Consider the following 19,844-nt stretch of genomic DNA (forward strand, 5'->3'; position numbering starts at 1 on the left):
TACTATGGGAAATTACTCAAGTAAAGAAAAATCAATTTTATATGAGTAACCAGTTTTCTATTAACTTAATTTATTCATTCAAATGTCTCCTGATTAATACTACTATATTAGCAAAGAAAAATACTAGATTCATTTGTTATGATTCTGCTTATATTCCTGTCTCTGAAAACAGAGCGTATGACATGAGTTTTCTGGGCATACTCCATTATTAAGTAAATACTGATTGATAGAATTAGCCAACTAATGATGGATGATTATAAATATGGAATTTTTTAAAATTTCAGGTTTATAAACACCTACATTTCAATACATAATTCACATAGGATACCATTAGCAGAATTTTGGCACTGAAGGAAAGTGTTCTGTTAGCATACTATCACCTAAGGGGGTTGTGTGTTTGAAATTGGTTCAATGATGGCCTAGGTGGTTCTCATCAGGAACTTTAACCCATGCTCTGATTGTTACAGAGAGAGACAGAAGGTGCTTAGGCAGTATAGGGAGAGGGGACAGGAGGGAAATGAGGAGAGAAACTAAAAGAGAAAACACAAGTGCATTTATTTAGTTTTGTTTAACCAAGATGCACATGCACATTGTAAAATAGTTTTCTGACTGGTAGTCTCTGTGTGCTGAGAAGAGTTCACTCTGTTCATGTCTGCTGGGCATTAAAATGTACACTTTGGATAAGGCAAGGGGGAATTTGAAGTTCTGTCCTCCTTTAAACCCATTGGAGGCTCTGTTTGTGGGAATCTCTAAGAAGTCGGTTGTTTGTCAGGCTCTTAATTTTGCTTTGCTCATTTCTAGGCAGGTCAGCTGCAGATAGAAAGAGTTTGCTACACATTCTCATGCTGCCTTTCTGAACTCGGCCTTAACAGTTGATTAACCTAAACAGAGTTTTCACGTTATGAGTGCTGTTTCTACTTAATGAGAATAGGAAGTGGAAATAAAAAGAGCAGACACCCTGAGGCAGATAGTGTGCATCTGAATGGTCTCCTTCAGGACCACTGCATTTAGCTAAACACATGTTATCCAGTTATCATTTGTAGACTGTCTGACTCAGAGCCACTACTATTACTGTCTTCCTTGTGACTCCAATGTGAATTCTGTTTTAGAGGCTGGTTCAGTAATATACTTTTAAAGGCCTTTCTGGTTCAGTAATATACTTTTAAAAGCATAAGAAACTGTAGCAAAGTACTTACTGCACATGCATTTTGACCTGAGTTCAATCCCCAGGACCCATGTCAAAGAAACTGGCTAAGGGCTGGAGAGATGGCTCAGAGGTTATGAGCACTTGCTGCTCTTTCAGAGCACATAGTTGAGTTTTTGGCACCCACATGATGGCTCACTACCATATACAGCCCGAATTCCAGGAACCCAGCACTCTTCCATCCTCCCAAGGGCAGCCATGCATGTGGTACACAGGCATATCCATACACATACAAATTAGTAAGATTTAAAAGAAAGTAAGTTGGAACATGATTAAGAAAGAGACCCAACATCACAACACACACACACGGTAATAACAACATTTTAAAAAAATAATAGGCAAGTCAGCCCTTGGGATGATGAGACAGGAGAACTGCCATGACTTTAGGTCAGTTAGCTGGCTAGTGGATTACAGGGCAGCCTGGCTACAAAGTAAGTACCAAAATAGAGAGTAGTGCATTGTTAAACAGATAGGTAAATAGAAGGCTTTGGTAGTGTCAAAAGGACAGATGTCCTCATGTCTCATACATGAGTGTTTTGTATACCTCTTACAGACATAAACTATCTGTGTTAGTGAATATGACACTTTAGATTTCAAAAAATACTTGGAACAATTAGTCAATATTTGCCTTTTTTTAAATTTGAAGATAAAAGATCTTACTTATCTTGGACTGTTTATAAAAGTCTCCCCCTCAGCAGAGTTAAAAGTTCACTGGCATGAAGTAAGCTCTCAGATGTCTACTGAATTATATTGAGGATGCTCAGGCCCCCAAACATGCTTCTAAATCATAGCAGATCTTGTGAAAATGTTTCAATCTTTGCTTTTTAAGGAAACACCAAACTGGATAAAGTTCTAAGGTCAATAGAAGCAAATACTCTTAACAAATATTTACTGCCTTCAAAGAGACAGTGAGCTAAGCCATGAGTAAAGAGCAAGAGTGTGGGCTCAGCCAGCACCTGCCCTTGTCAGGAGCCCCAGCTACTGGCCAGCATGAGTTGTGCTTCCTGAGTTCTGCTTACTAAGTCAGCGAGAGCCTCACTATCTGCTGTACATTTTTAACATGCTACAAAAATGTTTACTTAGCCTTCCTTGAGCAGTTTTTTCCTCCTCCTTCTTTTCTCCCACCGCCCCATCTCTTTCTTGGTAAATAAAGAGATGTATCTTCATTCCACTGAAAGAAGGAAGCGTTGCACTTGGCCAGCTCCTGTGTGGTCTGGGGCCTTGCTCACAGCAGTCCTGTGTAGGGACAGGATGAGCAGGGCTGTGGCCTGGGACGTGAGGGCAGATACTGGGCAACTGGCTGGGATTTACAGTCTAGTATTTCCTGACGTCTCCAGAACACTGCACCAGCCAACACTCTGGAGATACACAATTAACGGTCTGTGGGCCTTGGTCACAGCAACCAATCAATAAACTTGCTTCACATATTTCAGTTTATAGATACTCCATGTAATACAGTTGATTCATTAACACCAAACTCACAGAGCAAAGGTTTATCAGTCATTCACACTTTCTTCAAACGACACATTACAGCTTTCTTGTGTCAAAGAGCCTGGAGCCAATGCTTCAACACTCTGCCAAGAGCCATTCTACATAGTGACTTACCAAGAGAAAACACAAAATACAAAAGGCCCACTGTTAAGTAGTCCATGGAAAGACCTCTTACTTATCGTGTGAAGGTTGAAACAGGGAGGCTGAGCATCTCCTTGCCTGACCTCAGCTGTGAACAGCACAAATCATGTGGCTCAGATTTCTCTTTGCTCCTCACATGGTGTGAGTGAGGAGAATGAAATGAGCATTGGATTGGGGGTTCCAAATAAATTTTACCATATGGACAAATTGGTGACTACAGAATCTTTAATAAAAATTAACTCTTTATAAATGTTCCTTAAAAACACAATAGAAATCTTAAGATAATTTACAAAATAAAACTTATTTAGTCAAGAAGAGATGGCTCATTGGGTAAAATGCTTGAGGACCTGAGTTGTACCTTTGGGATCCATATAAAGTGAAGACAAAAAGTGGGGGTGATCCCAGCACTGGAGATGGGCAGATCCATGGATCTCACACTCACCTGCAGCCAGTGTATCCTAGTTATCCAGCTCCCAACCAGTGAGAGACTCTATCAAAAAGGATGGATAGGAAAAATGATATTTAGAAAGGTTCCTCTGTCTGCACACATGCACACACATATCTGCTGTGTACAAACACAAGTTAGAGTGACTGAAGGTTGGGACATTTTAAACTTCAAGTTGGTAAAGTAGATAGTGCATATGAAACACTGTAGCTTAGTGAAAGCTTAAAAAAAAAAAAGCTATTGTAAATGCTCAGGCTCTACAACCCTTGCATGCACTAATGGGAGCAAGGAGAACAACTGTGTTCTAAGCCTCCAATGTGGCAGTTAACACTGCTTTTTGGCCTGACCTCCTTGGGTGGTGGGGGAGGGAATCATTCTCATGCATTTCCAATATTGCTCTAAAGATGTGAGCTTCATATGGAAGCATTTGATCCTAATGAATGGCCTAAGTGTTTCTCCTGGACCTTTGTGCCACTTTATGCTGCCGACCAAATACAAATGACATTCTCAAGCTGGTTTTAGTTAACTGTTTAATGTTGGAAATCAAGACTTTCCAGTGCAGTAACTTCTGAAAAACATTGCTGTACATTATCAGTACATTATTCTGTTGACAGAAGGACAAATGAGAAACACACACACTTAGTTTTATATCCTTATACAGCCAAGTGGAAATTACCTGGGTAGCCTAAAACAATGGAGTAGACCATAGCTGGAAGCTTCTTTGTACTTATGTTAAAATATTCCTATGAGTAAATTCAGATTATGAGTACTTTGACACACCTAATATAAAAAAATCAGGATGGTAAGCAGACAGTGTACTTGGGCATGTGTTACTGTCAGTGTGGCTGCTTGGCAGCATAGTCTCCAGGAATTCCAATTAACCATGTAAATATATTTCATAGCATCACATCTCACTTGTCAGAACCCTGCTGCGTTCTATCATTACCATAAATGCAGGTGTAAATAGCAGTTATGTATTCTGATAGAAAGCAGTTGGAGACATTTCACTGTGGGACACAACACTTTGAGATTGTGTACATCTGTTCTAATAATGTATCCAGCCCTGGTGACATGAACACAAGGATGAACACACATCTGCCCTTGAGACCACTTGCCATCTAGCAGATGCTTGCATCTTTATTTATGCAGATGGTTGGTGTGATGAGTTGAACAGGGATAAAAGCCAAATAGTATGACAGGGGTTTTTAGGTTGTTATGCAAGCCAAGGATATAAGATAGACATTTTTGTTATAAACGAGTAATGCTGATAGGACTAGAGACTCAAAAATCTGGCAGTGCTTTTCATAGTGTTGACATACTGTTCCTGTCTTCAGATTAATTGACATCAAAATCCTAAAGATATTTACAGAATTCCAGCATCCAGCTTATGTTAGAAAACATACTCAGCTTGAGGTCTAGCTCGGTGGCAGAATTCTTTACTAGTGTGCTTAAAGTTCTGAGCTTGATCCTGGGTGCTGCAAAGACAGAAAGCAGCCGAGCAATTTATGATTGTTAGGGTTTTGATAAAATAATTTTAACACATTTCTGGTTTTGATGTTTTAAAAACAATGTTTATTTTTGAAAGAGTATATACTATCAACAAAATCTTGTGATTTTTTTTTAACTTAGGAAAAATATAAATACATAAAATTGAAAATAAGTTACGAGATAGTCCATTCATATTAGGTAACCTAAGTTTCTGAAGAATCACATTTTACTTAAGATTTTTGCCTTGCATTTTGTTTAAGCAATTGCCAATTATGGATTTTTAGTATTTTATCCAGATGAATTTATGTTAGTGTCAGAACGTTTCCTATTACTCTGCCTTATGCCTAAGGAAACAAGGGTGATAGGATTGAAAACTTAACTGAAAAAGCAGAAGACTTCCATGCCTCGCTGCCCACCCCCCTACACAGGTGACTAGAACCTTGGAAGAGTCTGCATCTCACCTGCTGCAGCGTTTCTCAAGCTTCAGGAGCCCTTGGCACTCTTAACAGTCACTGAAGAGCTCTCAGAGCATTTACTTATGTAGCTGTATCTATTTGTACTTCCCATGTTAGTGATTAGAAACCTGAAGGCCCAACAGCCTGAATTCAGTTTCCAGCAGCAGGTAAAAAGCTGGATGCAGTGACATGCACCTCTAATCCCAGCATTCCTATCTAAAGACAGGAAGTGAAAACAGGAGAATCAGCCAGAAGCTTTCAAGCCAGCTAACCTGGAGCACTCAGCACGGTGTCAGAAACAGTGAGAGAGACCCTGCTTCACTGAAGTGGAAGACAGGAATCAATCCCTGACTCCTAATACAAGCCAAGGAATGCACACACGCGCACACACACACACACACACACACACACACACACACAAATTATAGTTAGAACAAGAAGCAGTTTGCTGCAAGCCTGGTATGTACACCAGAAGTAAAAGCACAGAAAAGCATTCTCCTTGGTACCAAGCCTGCCCTTTAAATGCTATTACATTGCAGATTGCTGTATGCAAGCTTCACTACCTGCTTTTATAGCCTAAGCTATGAGCTGCTGTTGGAACTAGAAGACCAGCAATCACTAACAGTTACTCTCCTCCCTGGAAACCTGATGGATCCACTAGAAGAGACCAACATATGAAAAAGAATGAACTTCAAAACAACTTAGTGAGTTCATTGTGTTTAGAGCAAGGGAAATGCTTTGGCGCCTCATGGATCTGGATTCAAATCCAGCTCTTTTCAGCTTTGTGGCCTTGTAGGAAATGTTCAGTTTCCACAGCCATAGATTGACTGTTAATTTAAAAATAGAGTGGAAAGTGAAGTCAAGTTAAGCTTTCCATCTTATCCCTGACTTAGTGAAATTTAAGGACCAAGGAAGTAGAAGGAAGAGTAGGAAGGAAGTTCCTTCCTTAACTGGATACCAGAAATGTACATGCACAAAACACATTCTCATGAAGGAAGGAGGCAGGGCTTTAGCTGCAGCAAAAGGCAGAGTCTGGGTACTCACTACTCTTGTGCTTTTTATATTTTATGGTCAGGAAAAAAATAAGAGAAAGAAAGCAAGACAATATGGTTTCAAATTACTAGTTCTTTCTTTAGTCAGTAAATACTGTATTATGTAACAACCAGATAGTAATCTGGGGGCTGAATCCTGGCAGTGGAAGAAACAACTCCTGCCTTATGGAACCTCCTTTTTGTGGGAAGAGACAGATAGTGTACTAATATAGAGTAAAGGCCATGATGGTCAATTAAAGCAGAAAGGGAGGACAGCCAGCAGTGACCTAGAAGGGTCCAGGCAGGTCTCCTGCGGGCTGGGAGATCTCTATGGTACTAACTGCAGAGCGAGGGAGGAGTACAGAGAGAGGTTAGCAGTCTTCTCGCTCTAAGGAGACAGGGAAGTTGTTGGTGCATCATCTTCCTCCCCATCCTGGGAGGAGTGCTGCTTGTGGAACATTACTAACAGCAGAAAGGAAACATAGCAACAAAAAGGATGGCCAGTGGTCTCCCACAGAGCAGCCCTTCTCATGAGATGGTTGTCAACCATTGGCAAGAGACACCACCCCGATCCCCACCCCCAGCCCCACCCACCTAGTGTAAAGGAGGCATGGGAAATGCTACTTGGAGAATCTTGAATGAGCCCCTGTGACAAAGCAAAGCCCAGAGACAACAAACCATGGATTAGACGGTGGTGAGCTTTTGACATTGGCCACTATTCATGATGGGTAGATTTCTCCAGGTCCAATTAGGCAGTATGAGATGAGAATATAAGGTGGGTTACTTGGAGCAGGTGCCAAAAGAAGATAGAGATGAGGCTAACCTATGATAATCTGATAGTATCCATGGATACCAAACCATGAAGCCAAATAGGGAACCAGAGTGTCTACCTATGCACATATATGCATAGACAGACAAGCCCACAAGGCAAGAAAAATACAGATAAACCTCATAATCATTTATCTCCTGTAGAAACAAGGTCTCACCTGTTCCCAGCCAGTTGATAAGACATGCTCACTTCCGACAAACTTAGTAGTTGTCACCAAAGGAGAATAAAGATACTGATGAAGGAAAAAATGACAAAATTCAAAGGAAAGGGAAGCCAAAGTGCCCAGAGTTTTCAAATCTGGGTGACTTTGTTCCTATAATAGCTCTTACAGAATCTGATCTCAGGCATGCTCAGGATTGTGTGGCCATAGATGCAAGTAGAATGTGATTAGCTGTAGCTCAGGGCCCATACATGTTTGTTAACAAAGCCATCCTAGTCACTCCCACTAAAGGATACTGCACATCCTGTTCTGTCTGTGCTGGTTAGTGCCAGCATTTCATTGTCTTCTTCATTGCCTACACAGTTTTAGATTATAGGTACCCATGCTAAAAAAGCATGTGCCTTGACGAAAGGGCTACAGGCAAGACTTGACAACCAGTGTTAGGAAACAGTGAGGTAGTCACAAGGATTGCTTTTCCTGCAACAGATCCATAGCTGCCCAGCCCCGTGCATTTGTACTTATAAATCATAGGCTGTTGGCATAAAGGCTGAGGTGTGGGGAAAATGCAACAAAAAATGTTATAAATCACTGTGAGTCAAAGATAAATCAGGGGCTAAGATAAAGTGTCTTTAGGCTACACTAGAAGGCACAGCCCCTCTCCTTTCCTCTTCACTCCCTTTCTCCTTGATCCACACTGGGGATTGATTCCAGGCTCTGAGGCATGTTAGGCAGGGACTTATATTGCTAAGCTGCACACTTCTAGTCCTTACTTTGTATATGCAGTTTGTGTAAGTCCTCCAAAATGCCCCTTCTATATAAACTCAATTTTGAAATTATCAAACAAAAATAGCATTTTTGTGGTACTAGGATTTTGTTTTTATTTTTTTCCACTGTGAATTGCTTTAATGGTGGTATCTGTCAGGACACAGGACAGGAAATGCACAGCGGACATGTAGACTGTAAATGAATAGAGTTCACACTGCTCCTATGCTTTAGTGACTAAGACAGCTCTAAGCCACCTCCTCCTCAGCCTCCTCCTCAGCTGTAGCATCTTGATATGGCTGGTACTCAGACACCAAGTCATTCATGTTGCTCTCAGCCTCGGTGAACTCCATCTCATTCATGCCCTCTATTTAGGAGCTGTTCGGGATTTTTAACAGTATCATTGTTAAAAGGTTGTTATCTTAACCATTTAAATTATATGATGATGTTTTGATGAACAGTAAGAAACACCCAGCCTTCTTCATGGATCCTGCTAAATATACTGCCTGATGCTGAACTTTAGCCTTACATCTTCCTCATCACATATCATCTTCTGCCTCATCACAGACACTCACCTATAATAACTACTATTGAAATGCAGGATAGAACAGATGTAATCCTAACCCTTGTCGGGAGAGTACAGGTGGAACCCAGTTGGGTTGGTTTCCTGGAAGAGCTTCTGGGGTCAGCTCAAGCTACACAAAACCCTATCTTAAATGCAAGAAAACAAACAGAACATGAACTTTAACAAAAATGGCACTTTCATTGGCTGATGGAAGACTTGATGCCCAGATATTTGTGCTGGGCACTAAACTTTTTCAGGAGGTAGTTCCCATTGTTTTAGTGTCAGAATGCCCTAGGAAGACAGTATACACAGGTACCTGTCACAGTGCAAAGATGCCAGGAGGAGGTCTGCTGCCCCTACAGTGTTGAGGCTCGGTTGTCAGGGTTTGAATTTCATATGTGACACAATGTTAGCAGTTCTGGAAACACTGAGTCTCTGTTTGTATAGTGTGTGTGGCAAGTTATTAGCACTTTGATAAATCCCTGCATTCTCCATTCCTTTGTAGGTGTGGAGAAACACTTGGCTTGACTGTTGTATAGCAGTAGTAAGCTTTTGTGTTGCTACATATTATTTCTGCCAAGGATAAGTTAAAAAACAAAATGTGTTCTTTCTATGGTTGTCAGTGTTTCTTACCTGAAGCTCTTAAATAAAAAGATCTTCCAAAAATAAGAACTATAAAAGAGTTTTGACTTGGAGAAACTTGAAACTTGTGAAATTGATATTTTCTAAGAGGTACTTTAACTTAAAAAGCCTTCTAAACTTACTTTTTATTTGGAGCGCAAGCTTTAGCTCCCACAAAGAATAGTTACTTAAGTCTCAGGAGCCACATTGTGTAAATATTTTCTTTTATTACCACTGATATTTAAGGTAATTAGCTTTTCAATTCTTTCACAAAGAATATTTGTTTCCTCTTCCCCATGAGGTCTTCCTTTTTATCTACCTTATTCTATTTTGTAGACTCTGGTTTGATTCCCTTTTGATGACCAACTCTTCTTTCTGTACTCAAGCTTTCTTACAGTCACTCTCTTATTTACTACTGTGTTCTTACAGGCACGTGTCATACATACATGTTGGCTCGAGTGCTAGTGCACACGTATGTGGTAGTCATAGGACAGTTCTGTGTTGCTACATATTATACATCCTTTTCTCCTTGCACCATTATATTGATTCCATAGATTGAACTCAGGTCAGGCTTATTCCACAAGTACCTCTACCTACCCCCCTGGACCATCTCTCCTGTCCCATTGAACTCATTTCTTTTTTTTTTTTTTTGAACTCATTTCTTAATGATCTAATTAGTAAACTACTAAATCTACAAACAAGCACTCTCAAAGCTCTTGCCCCTACCCTAGCCACAGTTTTCACCTCTACTGTCCTGTAGGGATGTGGCCAGTGAGCATCCTAAACCCCACCAGCAGCCTTCCTCCCTGGAAGAATGGGCCCACCTTGCAAGCCAGTAGCTTTCTTCCTTGCTGTATATAAATGAAAGAAAGGAGAGGTCTCCCAACAGCACAGCTCCTTACAAAGCACATGTTAACCCCATTTTCACTGAATTGTTAATCCAATTAACACTCAGTCAGCTGACAACTGAGATGGGGATAAAGTCTGACAGGATGGATTAGATACTGGGCAAGGACACAAGGAGAGGCAGGGTTCGAGCAATTCTAACATGACTCATTTCTCCTCCCTTACCTCAATTGCCTCTCATAAAAGAAACACTTAAGAAAATTTTAGACTTATTCCATCCATACCACGAAATTTTCAGTTCTGTGTCTTTTGTTTTCTTCCTACTGAAAATAAATATCAGAAGCTTCATGATTATTTACTGTCAGGAGAAAGAGGATATGCTGAACAGGCAAGTGGTGAGAACCACCCTCCAGGATAGAGTTCTCTTATTTTCCCATGACACCACCTTTGTAGTATATATTGCTGTGCCCATTGTATAGATGACAACATTTATTGTATAGATGACAACATTTACGCACAGAGTGACTTGCCAAAACTCAAGAGCATCACAGAGGTAGATGACATCAAATCTAACAAAACCTGAGCCCTTCCATTGTTCTACCAGAGATTGTGAAGCTGGCCATAGCTACCCCTGGGAAAATGGAAAAGCACCCAGAAGCCAGAATTTGAATGCCACTATCACTGTCATTATTTAGAGCTTGGAACTCTTCATCTGTAAAAACTTATGACAGTACTTTCTCAGTCACCTCACTTTGGGGATCAAAAGAGACAAAGCATGTGTTTTGCCAAGTACCTGGCACTTAAAATACTACTTAGTCAAGTTGAGATGGTGTTTCAAAAGCAGCAGTGATAAAGAAGCATGGCTGCTCAAAACACTGAGACTTCTCTTTCTCACTGAGGGAGGCAGTTATGTCTGCCTGTTCCGCCCTTGCCAAGTGGAAAAGCCTGCTGGTTGTGGGTGTTGACATGAGAGAGGAGGGCTGTTAGCTGAAAGCTCAGTTCAGTAGGGCAGGACAGGTGTGCCGGGAGACTGGACAAAACCAGACTCAGATTTCAGCTGCAAGTGTGCTTTCTTGTTTACGTACATTTCCTGAAAAGTGGGTTCAGGTAATGGTGATGTCGGTCGGCACAGTGTGACAGTGTAGGGACTCAGTGTCCTCCTGTGTCCTTCAAAGCTGCTGCTGTTGAGCATTGCTGGTTTGTCTGTTACAGTTTTTCAACAAAATGAGTTGTGGTCATTTGGCTTTTAAATTATTTCTTTTTTAAGTTTTTTTCTTTTATTGGATATTTCTTAATTACATTTCAAATGTTATTCCCTTTCCAGATCTCCCCTCCAGAAACCCACTATCCCATCTCCCTTCCCCCTGATTCTATAAGGATGCTCCCCCACCCACTCACCCACCCACTCCCTTCCATCTCCCCACCTTGACATTCCCTACACTGGGGCATTGAGCCTTGACAGGACCAAGGGCTCTCCTCCCATTGATGCTGAACAAGGCCATCCTCTGCTACATATGCAGCTGGGGCCATAGGTCCATCCCTGTGTACTCTTTGGTTGGTGGTTTAGTCCCTGGGAACTCTGGGGGTTCTGGTTGGTTGATATTGTTGTTCTTCCTATAGGGTTGCAAACCCCTTCAGCTTCTTCAGTCCTTTCTCTAACTCCTCCATCGGGGTCACTGAGCTCAGTCCAAAGGTTGGCTATGAGCATCTGCCTCTATATTTGTCAGGCTCTGGTAGAGCCTCTCAGGAGACAGCTATATCAGACTCCTGTCAGCTTGCACTTCTTGGCATCAGCAATATTGTCTGGGTTTGGTGGCTGTATATGGAATGGATCCCCAGGTGGAGCAGTCTCTGGATGACCTTTCAGTCTCTGCTCCACACTTTGCCTCTATATTTCCTGCTGTGAGTAGTTTTGTTTCCCCTTCTGAGAAGGCCTGAAGCATCCACACTTTAGTCTTCCATCTTCTTGAGCTTCATGTGGTCTGTGAATTGTATCTTAGATATTCTGAGCTTTGGGGCTTATATCCACTTATCAGTGAGTATCTACCATTTATGTTGTTTTGTGACTGGGTTACCTCACTCAGTATGATATTTTCTAGTTCCATCCATTTGTCTATGAATTTCATGAAGTCATTGTTTTTAATAGCTGAGTAGTACTCCATTGTGTAAATGTACCACATTTTCTGTATCCATTCCTCTGTTGAAGGGCATCTGGGTTCTTTCCAGCTTCTGGCTATTATAAATAAGGCTGCGATGAACATAGTGGAGCACGTGTCTTTGTTATATGTTGGGGCATCTTTTGTGTACATGTCCAGGAGAGGTATAGCTGGGTCCTCAGATATTATTTATGTCCAACTTTCTGAGGATCCTCCAGACTGATTTCCAGAGTGATTATACCAACTTGCAATCCCACCAACCATGGAGGAGTGTTCCTGTTTCTCCACATCCTTGCCAGCATCTGTTTTTACCTGAGCTTTTGATCTTAGCCATTCTGACTGGTGTGAGGTGGAATCTCAGGGTTGTTTTGATTTGCATTTCCCTGATGACAAAGGATGTTGAACATTTCTTTAGGTGCTTCTTGATCATTTGATATTCCTCAGCTGAGACTTCTTTGTTTAACTCTGTACCCCACTTTTAATAGGGTTATTTGATTCTCTGAGGGTCTAACTTCTTGAGTTCTTGAATTATTTCTTTTATCCTAGATTTCTTCCTAGTTTTAACATATTTGTTTTAAGTAAAGATCATTTTGAAAAACAATTTGAACCAGCCTAAGTTTCAGTCTCTGCCATATACATAATCCATTGGCTATATTGTCTGTGCTTGCTGTCTCCTTGTCCTCAATTTTCCTACTCTGTAAAAGGAGAACAATGATACTTTCTTGGAGTTAAATGCAGGTTCAATTAAAATACCTGCTGTAGATTTCAGGCCACAGGAAGTACTCAGCACCTCCCTGTTTCCCTTTATTCCACAGTTTGATCAATTCTCACCAACTATAGATATCACTTTTCAATATGGCTACTTTAATATCCTTAAAATACTAAAACAGCCCACACTTAAAATTTTAATATTAAGTATTCTTCATTGAATAATGATACGGAATTAATTTTACTGAGTGAGCCTTTTATGCTCTTAATTAATAGAAGTCCATGTTTAGTACCTGAGGGTCCTATGAGTCTCTTGTAACTTTGTTATGACTAATTTTGCAGTGTTTCCAGATTATAAATGCCAGTGGAAGTCTCTGCTTGTTCTTCAGTGCATAGCTCTCTAAGATCTGGAGCGTAGGTGCAGGTGAAGGGTTAGCCCTTGCCATCTGTGAAGAGCCTGTTAGGGTAGTGCAGGGAACTGCTGTTGTGTTGCCAAGAAAGACTCACCACAGCCATGCTTTCCCTGCACTCAGAGTTTAAAGACAAGTAATGGTGCTTCATCTCCACTAAGGACTCCTACTATTCGATACACAATTTTTTAAATTGTAGTTATTCTAGAATAACTGGCTTTTACTGCAAATGTGTGGAGCAAAACTTGGGTTCCTGCTTGCCCTTGAGGGAAGATGAGCTGTACTTCCCCATATATATCTTCAAGAGACAGTGAGTGATGTATTGCCTGCCAGGTTACTAGATTACCTCTCTGGTCACCAGTTCTTATATAAACAAACAAACAAACAAATAAATAAATGCCATGAGCCATTCTATGTGTCTAAATGCAGTCATTTATGCAAAATCACACCATCACAAGTAGCCCAAAGGATCCCACTTTTATAAACCAATTTGTATACCAATGTGGGGCCAGTGCGGTTCAGTGGGTAAAGGCAGCTGTCACCAAGTCGGACAGCTTGAGTTCAGTCCTCAGGCCCCATCTCACAGAAGGAACCACTGGTGCAAGTTGTCCTTAGCCCTCCACATACTCACCATGGCATGTGCATACCCACACACATACTCATTAAGTGCCCACAGATAAAGCATCTCATTCACAGAGCAAATTCTTTGTAGTGCCTCCCTAGAGACAGACAGAGGGTGGCAAGTGGACAGACAATAAGAAGCTTCTGTCTGATCCTCAGTGTCTTGGCTCCCATAGCTACTCCCATCCCACAGAGGCCCCTCTACGATCTCTTCTGTCATATTGAGGGATATATCTGGGTGTGCACTCCTAGATTTCTAAATCTTTAGTGATGAAATAGTGTCCCCTAAAAACTCATGTCTTGAGAGTATCAGTTTGCCATTTCCTTTTACAACTACAAGTGCTGGGTTCGAATTATCCTTAGCTTACTGTTGGGAATCAAAGTAGTTCCTGGGTTTGATGTCTCCTCCTCCTCCCATTTTTGGGGTTGTATACTCTTTGCCTCACTTTTCCAATTTATTACCAATTTATTACCAGTTTATTTCCTACCTTTAGTGGTTCTGGGCAGTGGAGTACCATACCAAACCTTATAGGAAACCTCACCTTTTCGTGCACCTCCTGATAGATGCACGCAGCATCTGATCTTCAGTGTTCCTGGCAAAGCTTGTTCCTCACCCCACAGATGTGAGTAGTTGTTACCAAGGATCATGAGCCAGCTGATGGGCTTTCCATCCCCAGCATCCGCCTCCACTGGCTACCACTTACCTGTCACCTCAGCCTGTCATTGCAGACTGCCCACACTGTTCCCTCGGGTGGTCAGCATCTGGCCTTGCCAGGGCTGGGTGCCTCCAGAAATGCCCTTCACTCACGACTACACTCGGCCTCTGGTTGGTTGCTCTTTTTCCCGCTGTGACAGAATACCTGGCAAAAGCCACTTGAGGCAGGGCAGGGAGGAAGGGGGTTTGTGGCAAGTATGGTGGGGTATGAGAGGCTGCTCACACTGCAGCCATGTAGGGTGGAGCTCACAAGCAGTGCTGATGGCCAACCTCTTACTCCTTCATCCTTTCCATTCAACTAGCACCCCAGCCCATCCCCATGCATCTGCCTCCTTAGGTAAACCTCTTCCCAGGAGCTCATCCCTAGACAGCACCACAGCCATCACAGCCTCCTTTCTCTCTGACATCATTGCTTTTCCTGTATAGTTCCTCTCTGCCATGTTGGAGAGATATTCAGAGAGCAGTGGATCAGGTTATGTGTATCACGCTCAGTTCCCTCCCGTGTGGTATGGCAATGTAACGTGTATCAAGGTTCTCTTCTGAAAACCCAACCTCTCAGAAGCTTGCTTTCTAATATCTAATCATAAAAGGAAGAATTGTTTTCTCAAGTGCAGTCTCTGGAAGCCATCAGGAACCTTGACACTGGCTGTTGAGTGCTATTCTTCAGGTTGACATCTTTGTGTCCTGCCTCTGGGAGTCAGTTTTTGTGCGTCTGTCTCTTCTCATCCCTTTCTCCCCTCATATCTTTCCCTCTGTGTGTATTTGTTTCTTACACTGTCTTCTTTGCTGCCCTGACTACTGCAGTTTAAACCCAGCAGCATAACTTACTATTCTCCTTATAATTTCAAAGGCTGTTTCAAAGGATGGGAAATGTTTCCCCACATCCTCTACCTACCCCGTCCTCCTCACTCCTTGCAGCTATTGTGTGCAGCTTACTGTCATGCAGGTAGCATGTAGGTGTGTCCTAACATCTTTTTTCTTAACCAAATATTAAAGAACTTTCTAAAGTAGTTTTCATAATTTTCAAATTATTCCTACTATGTCACTTATTATCATAATGTTAACAAGCAGCTTTCTTTTATATTGTTGGCTCACTAACTGGGCAGTCAATAGGGGTTGATTTTAAAACTGTTACTCTCTATTTCAGTGGATTTTTTAGCTCCCCACATTCCTCTCCCTGGTATTATTCCTCAAACAAATGTTTCTAGAAATCCTTTACACAGTGCTCCAAAAATCTAAAATCAAAAATAGGGTACCTAAATCATTCAGAGACAAAAGCCTGAACTGAAATAAAACCATTCAGATCTTTGATTTGCCTGCTGTAGTATGATACTAATGTACTTTGCTGCAGGCATAGCAGTGGGTTTAATCATGGATGCCTTGCAGAGTTCTGTAGCATGTGTGCATGTGTCTGTGTGTGCGTGTCTGTGTGTATGCATGTTTCTATCTTACCACTTTTCTAAAATCTGAAAGTGCAAATTCTAACACTCATGCATCCCAACAATTTTCAGAAAGGGGATTATGGGTTTGCAGTATCCAGTTCCTAAACTGTACTATGCTGTGTGCACTGGTACATTTGAGCTTAAACAAAGTTTGATTAATATGAAGCACTTAAAAATAAGAAACTTCTCCACAGCCAGGCCTCATGACCTTGAGGCCATGGGGAATAAAATGGATGATTCAGTTCGTAGACAGGGGAGCCAAAATGTTTCCTTAATTGTTCTCTTAAGGTTGTAATAATTGCTCTGTGGTCAGGCCAGTAAATCTGGGGTGAATGGAACATTATCCTGTCAGTTAAAATTGTCCTGATTACTATCCTAGACGGTGCTTTCTGTATGATTCATGGTTCCCAACTCCCACCCCTTCAGCTCTGTACTTTTATCATCCTGTGTCTCTTTGGTTATGTTTAACTTTTTTTTAAGTGTCACGTCAGCTTTTTTTAATACTTATGATTTAATTGCAAAAGCATACATAAACACTTTGAAAGGTGTGAAAAGAAAATTCACAAGTCACACAAGAACAGCACAGCACCAAAGCCACCTTCAGTCTGGAACCCATCATTTTGCAAAGCAAACTTCACTGCCAGCATCAAATGGTGCAGCGTAAACTAAACCCAAGTGAAAAGCAGGTGGTGCAGAAGTATCCGTGTTAGAGCACAGGTGTAGAGAGTGATAGGTGAACTTAGTATGCCTCCACTTCATCAGGCTCAGGCATGCCAGCAAGTCATCCGGACAAATCAAAGACACAGTGGGGTGTACCAGAGGAAGGGCATTGCAGCTCTGGAGAGTAGGAAGGAGTGGGGTTGCTCTGGGGTTGTCACAATGGGTCACAGTTGAAGACAGAAGCTAGATAAAGGCTTACAGAGCACAAGGACCAGAAGGACAGTGCCAGCTCTCTAGAAGCTCTGTTTAATGGCTGACATTCTAACACAAGAATTGTGTTGCAACAGTAGAGAATAACTCCATGGGAAAGCAAGGCAGGGAGGTGACCTTCAAGCCTTGGAGAACATAATCATAGGTGGTTGCTTAGAAAGATGGCTGGAGGCCAAGGAATCTGTTCTGAACAGATAAATTAGATTTTTTTTAAAATTCTATAAATGTGTGTGTGTGTGTGTGTGTGTGTGTGTGTGTGTGTTGTGTTTGCATGCTCACAAGCTCACTGGTGTGGGTGTATGTCCATGAGTGCAGGTGCCTGCACAGAACAGAAGAGAACATTGGCTCTCCTGCAGGTGAAGTTAGGCACCTGTGAGTCACCCAACATGAGTACAAGGAAATGAACCCAGGCCCTTTGCAAGAGCAGTGTATCCTCTTAACTGTGGGGCTAGGTCTCTAGCCCAGATCAGATGTGATTTGGAGTATCAGTCCAGAGCAAGTACATTGTAGTAATCTGTGTCTTATCATTGCAGGTGAATCAAACATCCCTTCTGGAACAACACAGAGTGGGAAAACCTCTCAGAGTAAGAGTCAGTTTAGGACCATTGCACCAAAAATTGTGCCTAAAGTCCTACCATCCAGAGTGCTACCCTGCCCTTCCTCGCTTTCTGACCAAGGGAGTCTGGCTCTAATGTCCAAACCTCTGGGCATGCACACCCAGAACTATGCTCTGATGCAGGTGGCCGGCCAGGAGGGGACGTTTTCTCTTGTTGCTTTGCCAAATGTTGCCTCAGCCCAGCCGGTTCAGAAGCCCAGAATGTCCATACATGAAAACCTTAAACTGCCTATTCCTCGATACCAACCACTGAGTAGCAAAGGATTAAGAAAGAAACATGACCTGAGCTCTCCCAAGGGTGGCTCCAGGGACCCTCCTGGCCCAGCCCAGCTATGCCATTTGAGCCCTTCCCCACAAGCCCATCCTGAGCTGCTTCACAAACCCAGCCCATGGAAGCGAATGCCCACTTTAAACCCTTCCCCCACCAACATCAACCCAGCTACAGTGACCAGTGCTATTGGCCAAGGAGATTTGAGTCCTCTAGAGACCGACAGCTGTGGAGATCTGGAGCCTCCTGCCATCCCAGCATATAGTACAGAAAACTCTTCCCCACAGAGCCTCCCAGCAAGTATGCAGAAGGCAGGTTGTGCCAGGAAGGAAACGCCCACTAAACCTGCTGTTGCTAGTGAAGAGCTCCAAGAACAGGTAGCTCCTGCACACTCTGTCGTCAGCAGTACAGTTCAGTCGGTCTCTGTAGTAACCAAGGATAAACTGCCTATCCTGCCCTCCTCAAGAGTGAAAACGACAGAGGTGGTCAAAGTGGAACCAGATGCTGAGAATGCAGAATCGTCTTCATCTGGATGCAGAGCAAACTGTGAGGAGAGACTGTCCATCACGGAAGGGTTTGATGCAGCCACTGAGATAGCCAACAAGACACCTGCTCTGCACGGGTCTAAGCAGAGTGCTTGTAAAAGTGCCTTCTGCCCTGTCACCAAATTAGATCTCAACCGCAAGGCAAAACCCAGCAGTGGGGTAAAGAGAAGAGGGAGAAAATGGAAAGTGCCAGATGACATTTTAGCATTGCAGGGCAAAAGAAGGAGATGCATTATTGGTATGTGTGGAGATAGCATAGAAAGGGCAAGAAACAATCCCCCAGAACCCAGAGACCAGAAGCCCAGGGCTACTTCAAGAAAGTATCGTAGCATCATGCCCAAGCCTGTCATCGTCCTGTCTGCTTTGGCGCCCCTGGCATCCCCTGCAGCTATGCTGTCCCAGGCTCCCAGCGGTCTAGGCCAAGATGTTCTGAATAATGCCCTGCCACCAAAATGTCTTAGCTCCAAGCAGAGTGACAACCTTGCCCCTAAGCCCAGCTCTGCACTCAGAAATGGATTCTCTGGCATTAAGAAGCCCTGGCACATGTGTCCTGTCTGCAACTACCACTTCCAATTCAAACACCACCTTCTAGACCACATGAATACACACACCAACAGACGGCCTTATAGTTGTGGGATCTGTCGCAAGACCTATGTGCGTCCTGGCAGCCTGAGTGCACATATGAAACTTCACCATGGTGACAATCGCCCCAAGAAACTGGTGTGCTGTGAATTTTGTGCAAAAGTATTTGGTCATGTCCGAGTCTATTTTGGCCATCTGAAGGAGGTACACAGGGTTGTGATCAGCACAGAGCCCACCCCCAGTGAACTGCAGTCAGAAGACACACCAAAAAACAAGGACAGAGATCCCAGCATGCAAGGACCTGACAGCTCACTGGAGAGGTAAGGTCATGGAAGGGAAGCTGACAGGAAAGTGTGTTGTAATTTGAGAAGATTAAGATTCAGAAAACTCATCAGGAGTAGTGGTACACAACTATATAGTCCTAGAACTTGGCAGAAAGAGAAAGTCAACCAAGGCTGCGTGAGACCCTGTTTCAAAATAACAGCAACAACAAAAGATGTTATAGGTAAAATAAGTCACCTCTCCCACCCCTCTGTTCTGTGAAGAGTGACCCCATTTCTTGTTGATTTCTGCTCAGTCACATTGTTTAACTACTCAGACTTGTATAAGTCAAGGCATGAATGCCAGTTTGAATTATGTTGGGGGCAGTTAGGTGACAAATTATTTTTGTGTCTAAAAATTAAATAGATTATTATATATGGCTTTTAGTAGTCTCTATAAAAATAGTTCCTCCGAATTATCATTTGTATCTAAACAGCATTATCTACCTCATAATGCCATGTGAAGCTGCCCTCTTCACCAGACCCTGAGGTG

At 42.4% G+C, this 19,844-nt stretch overlaps 1 protein-coding gene across 8 annotated transcripts in view; it reads left to right on the forward strand.

Moving 5' to 3' along the window:
- The window catches only part of Zfp438 (zinc finger protein 438), a 121,882-nt gene that overhangs the window by 100,138 nt on the left and 1,900 nt on the right, over nucleotides 1–19,844 (forward strand). For all 8 annotated transcript variants that reach the window (NM_001443564.1, XM_087590699.1, XM_087590701.1 and 5 more), the window contains 1 exon segment: nucleotides 17,554–19,351. In NM_001443564.1, the coding sequence (NP_001430493.1) occupies nucleotides 17,554–19,351 (1,798 nt within the window).

Source organism: Rattus norvegicus, chromosome 17, assembly GCF_021556685.1.
Source record: "Rattus norvegicus strain SHRSP/BbbUtx chromosome 17, alternate assembly SHRSP_T2T, whole genome shotgun sequence".
NCBI lineage: Eukaryota > Metazoa > Chordata > Mammalia > Rodentia > Muridae > Rattus > Rattus norvegicus.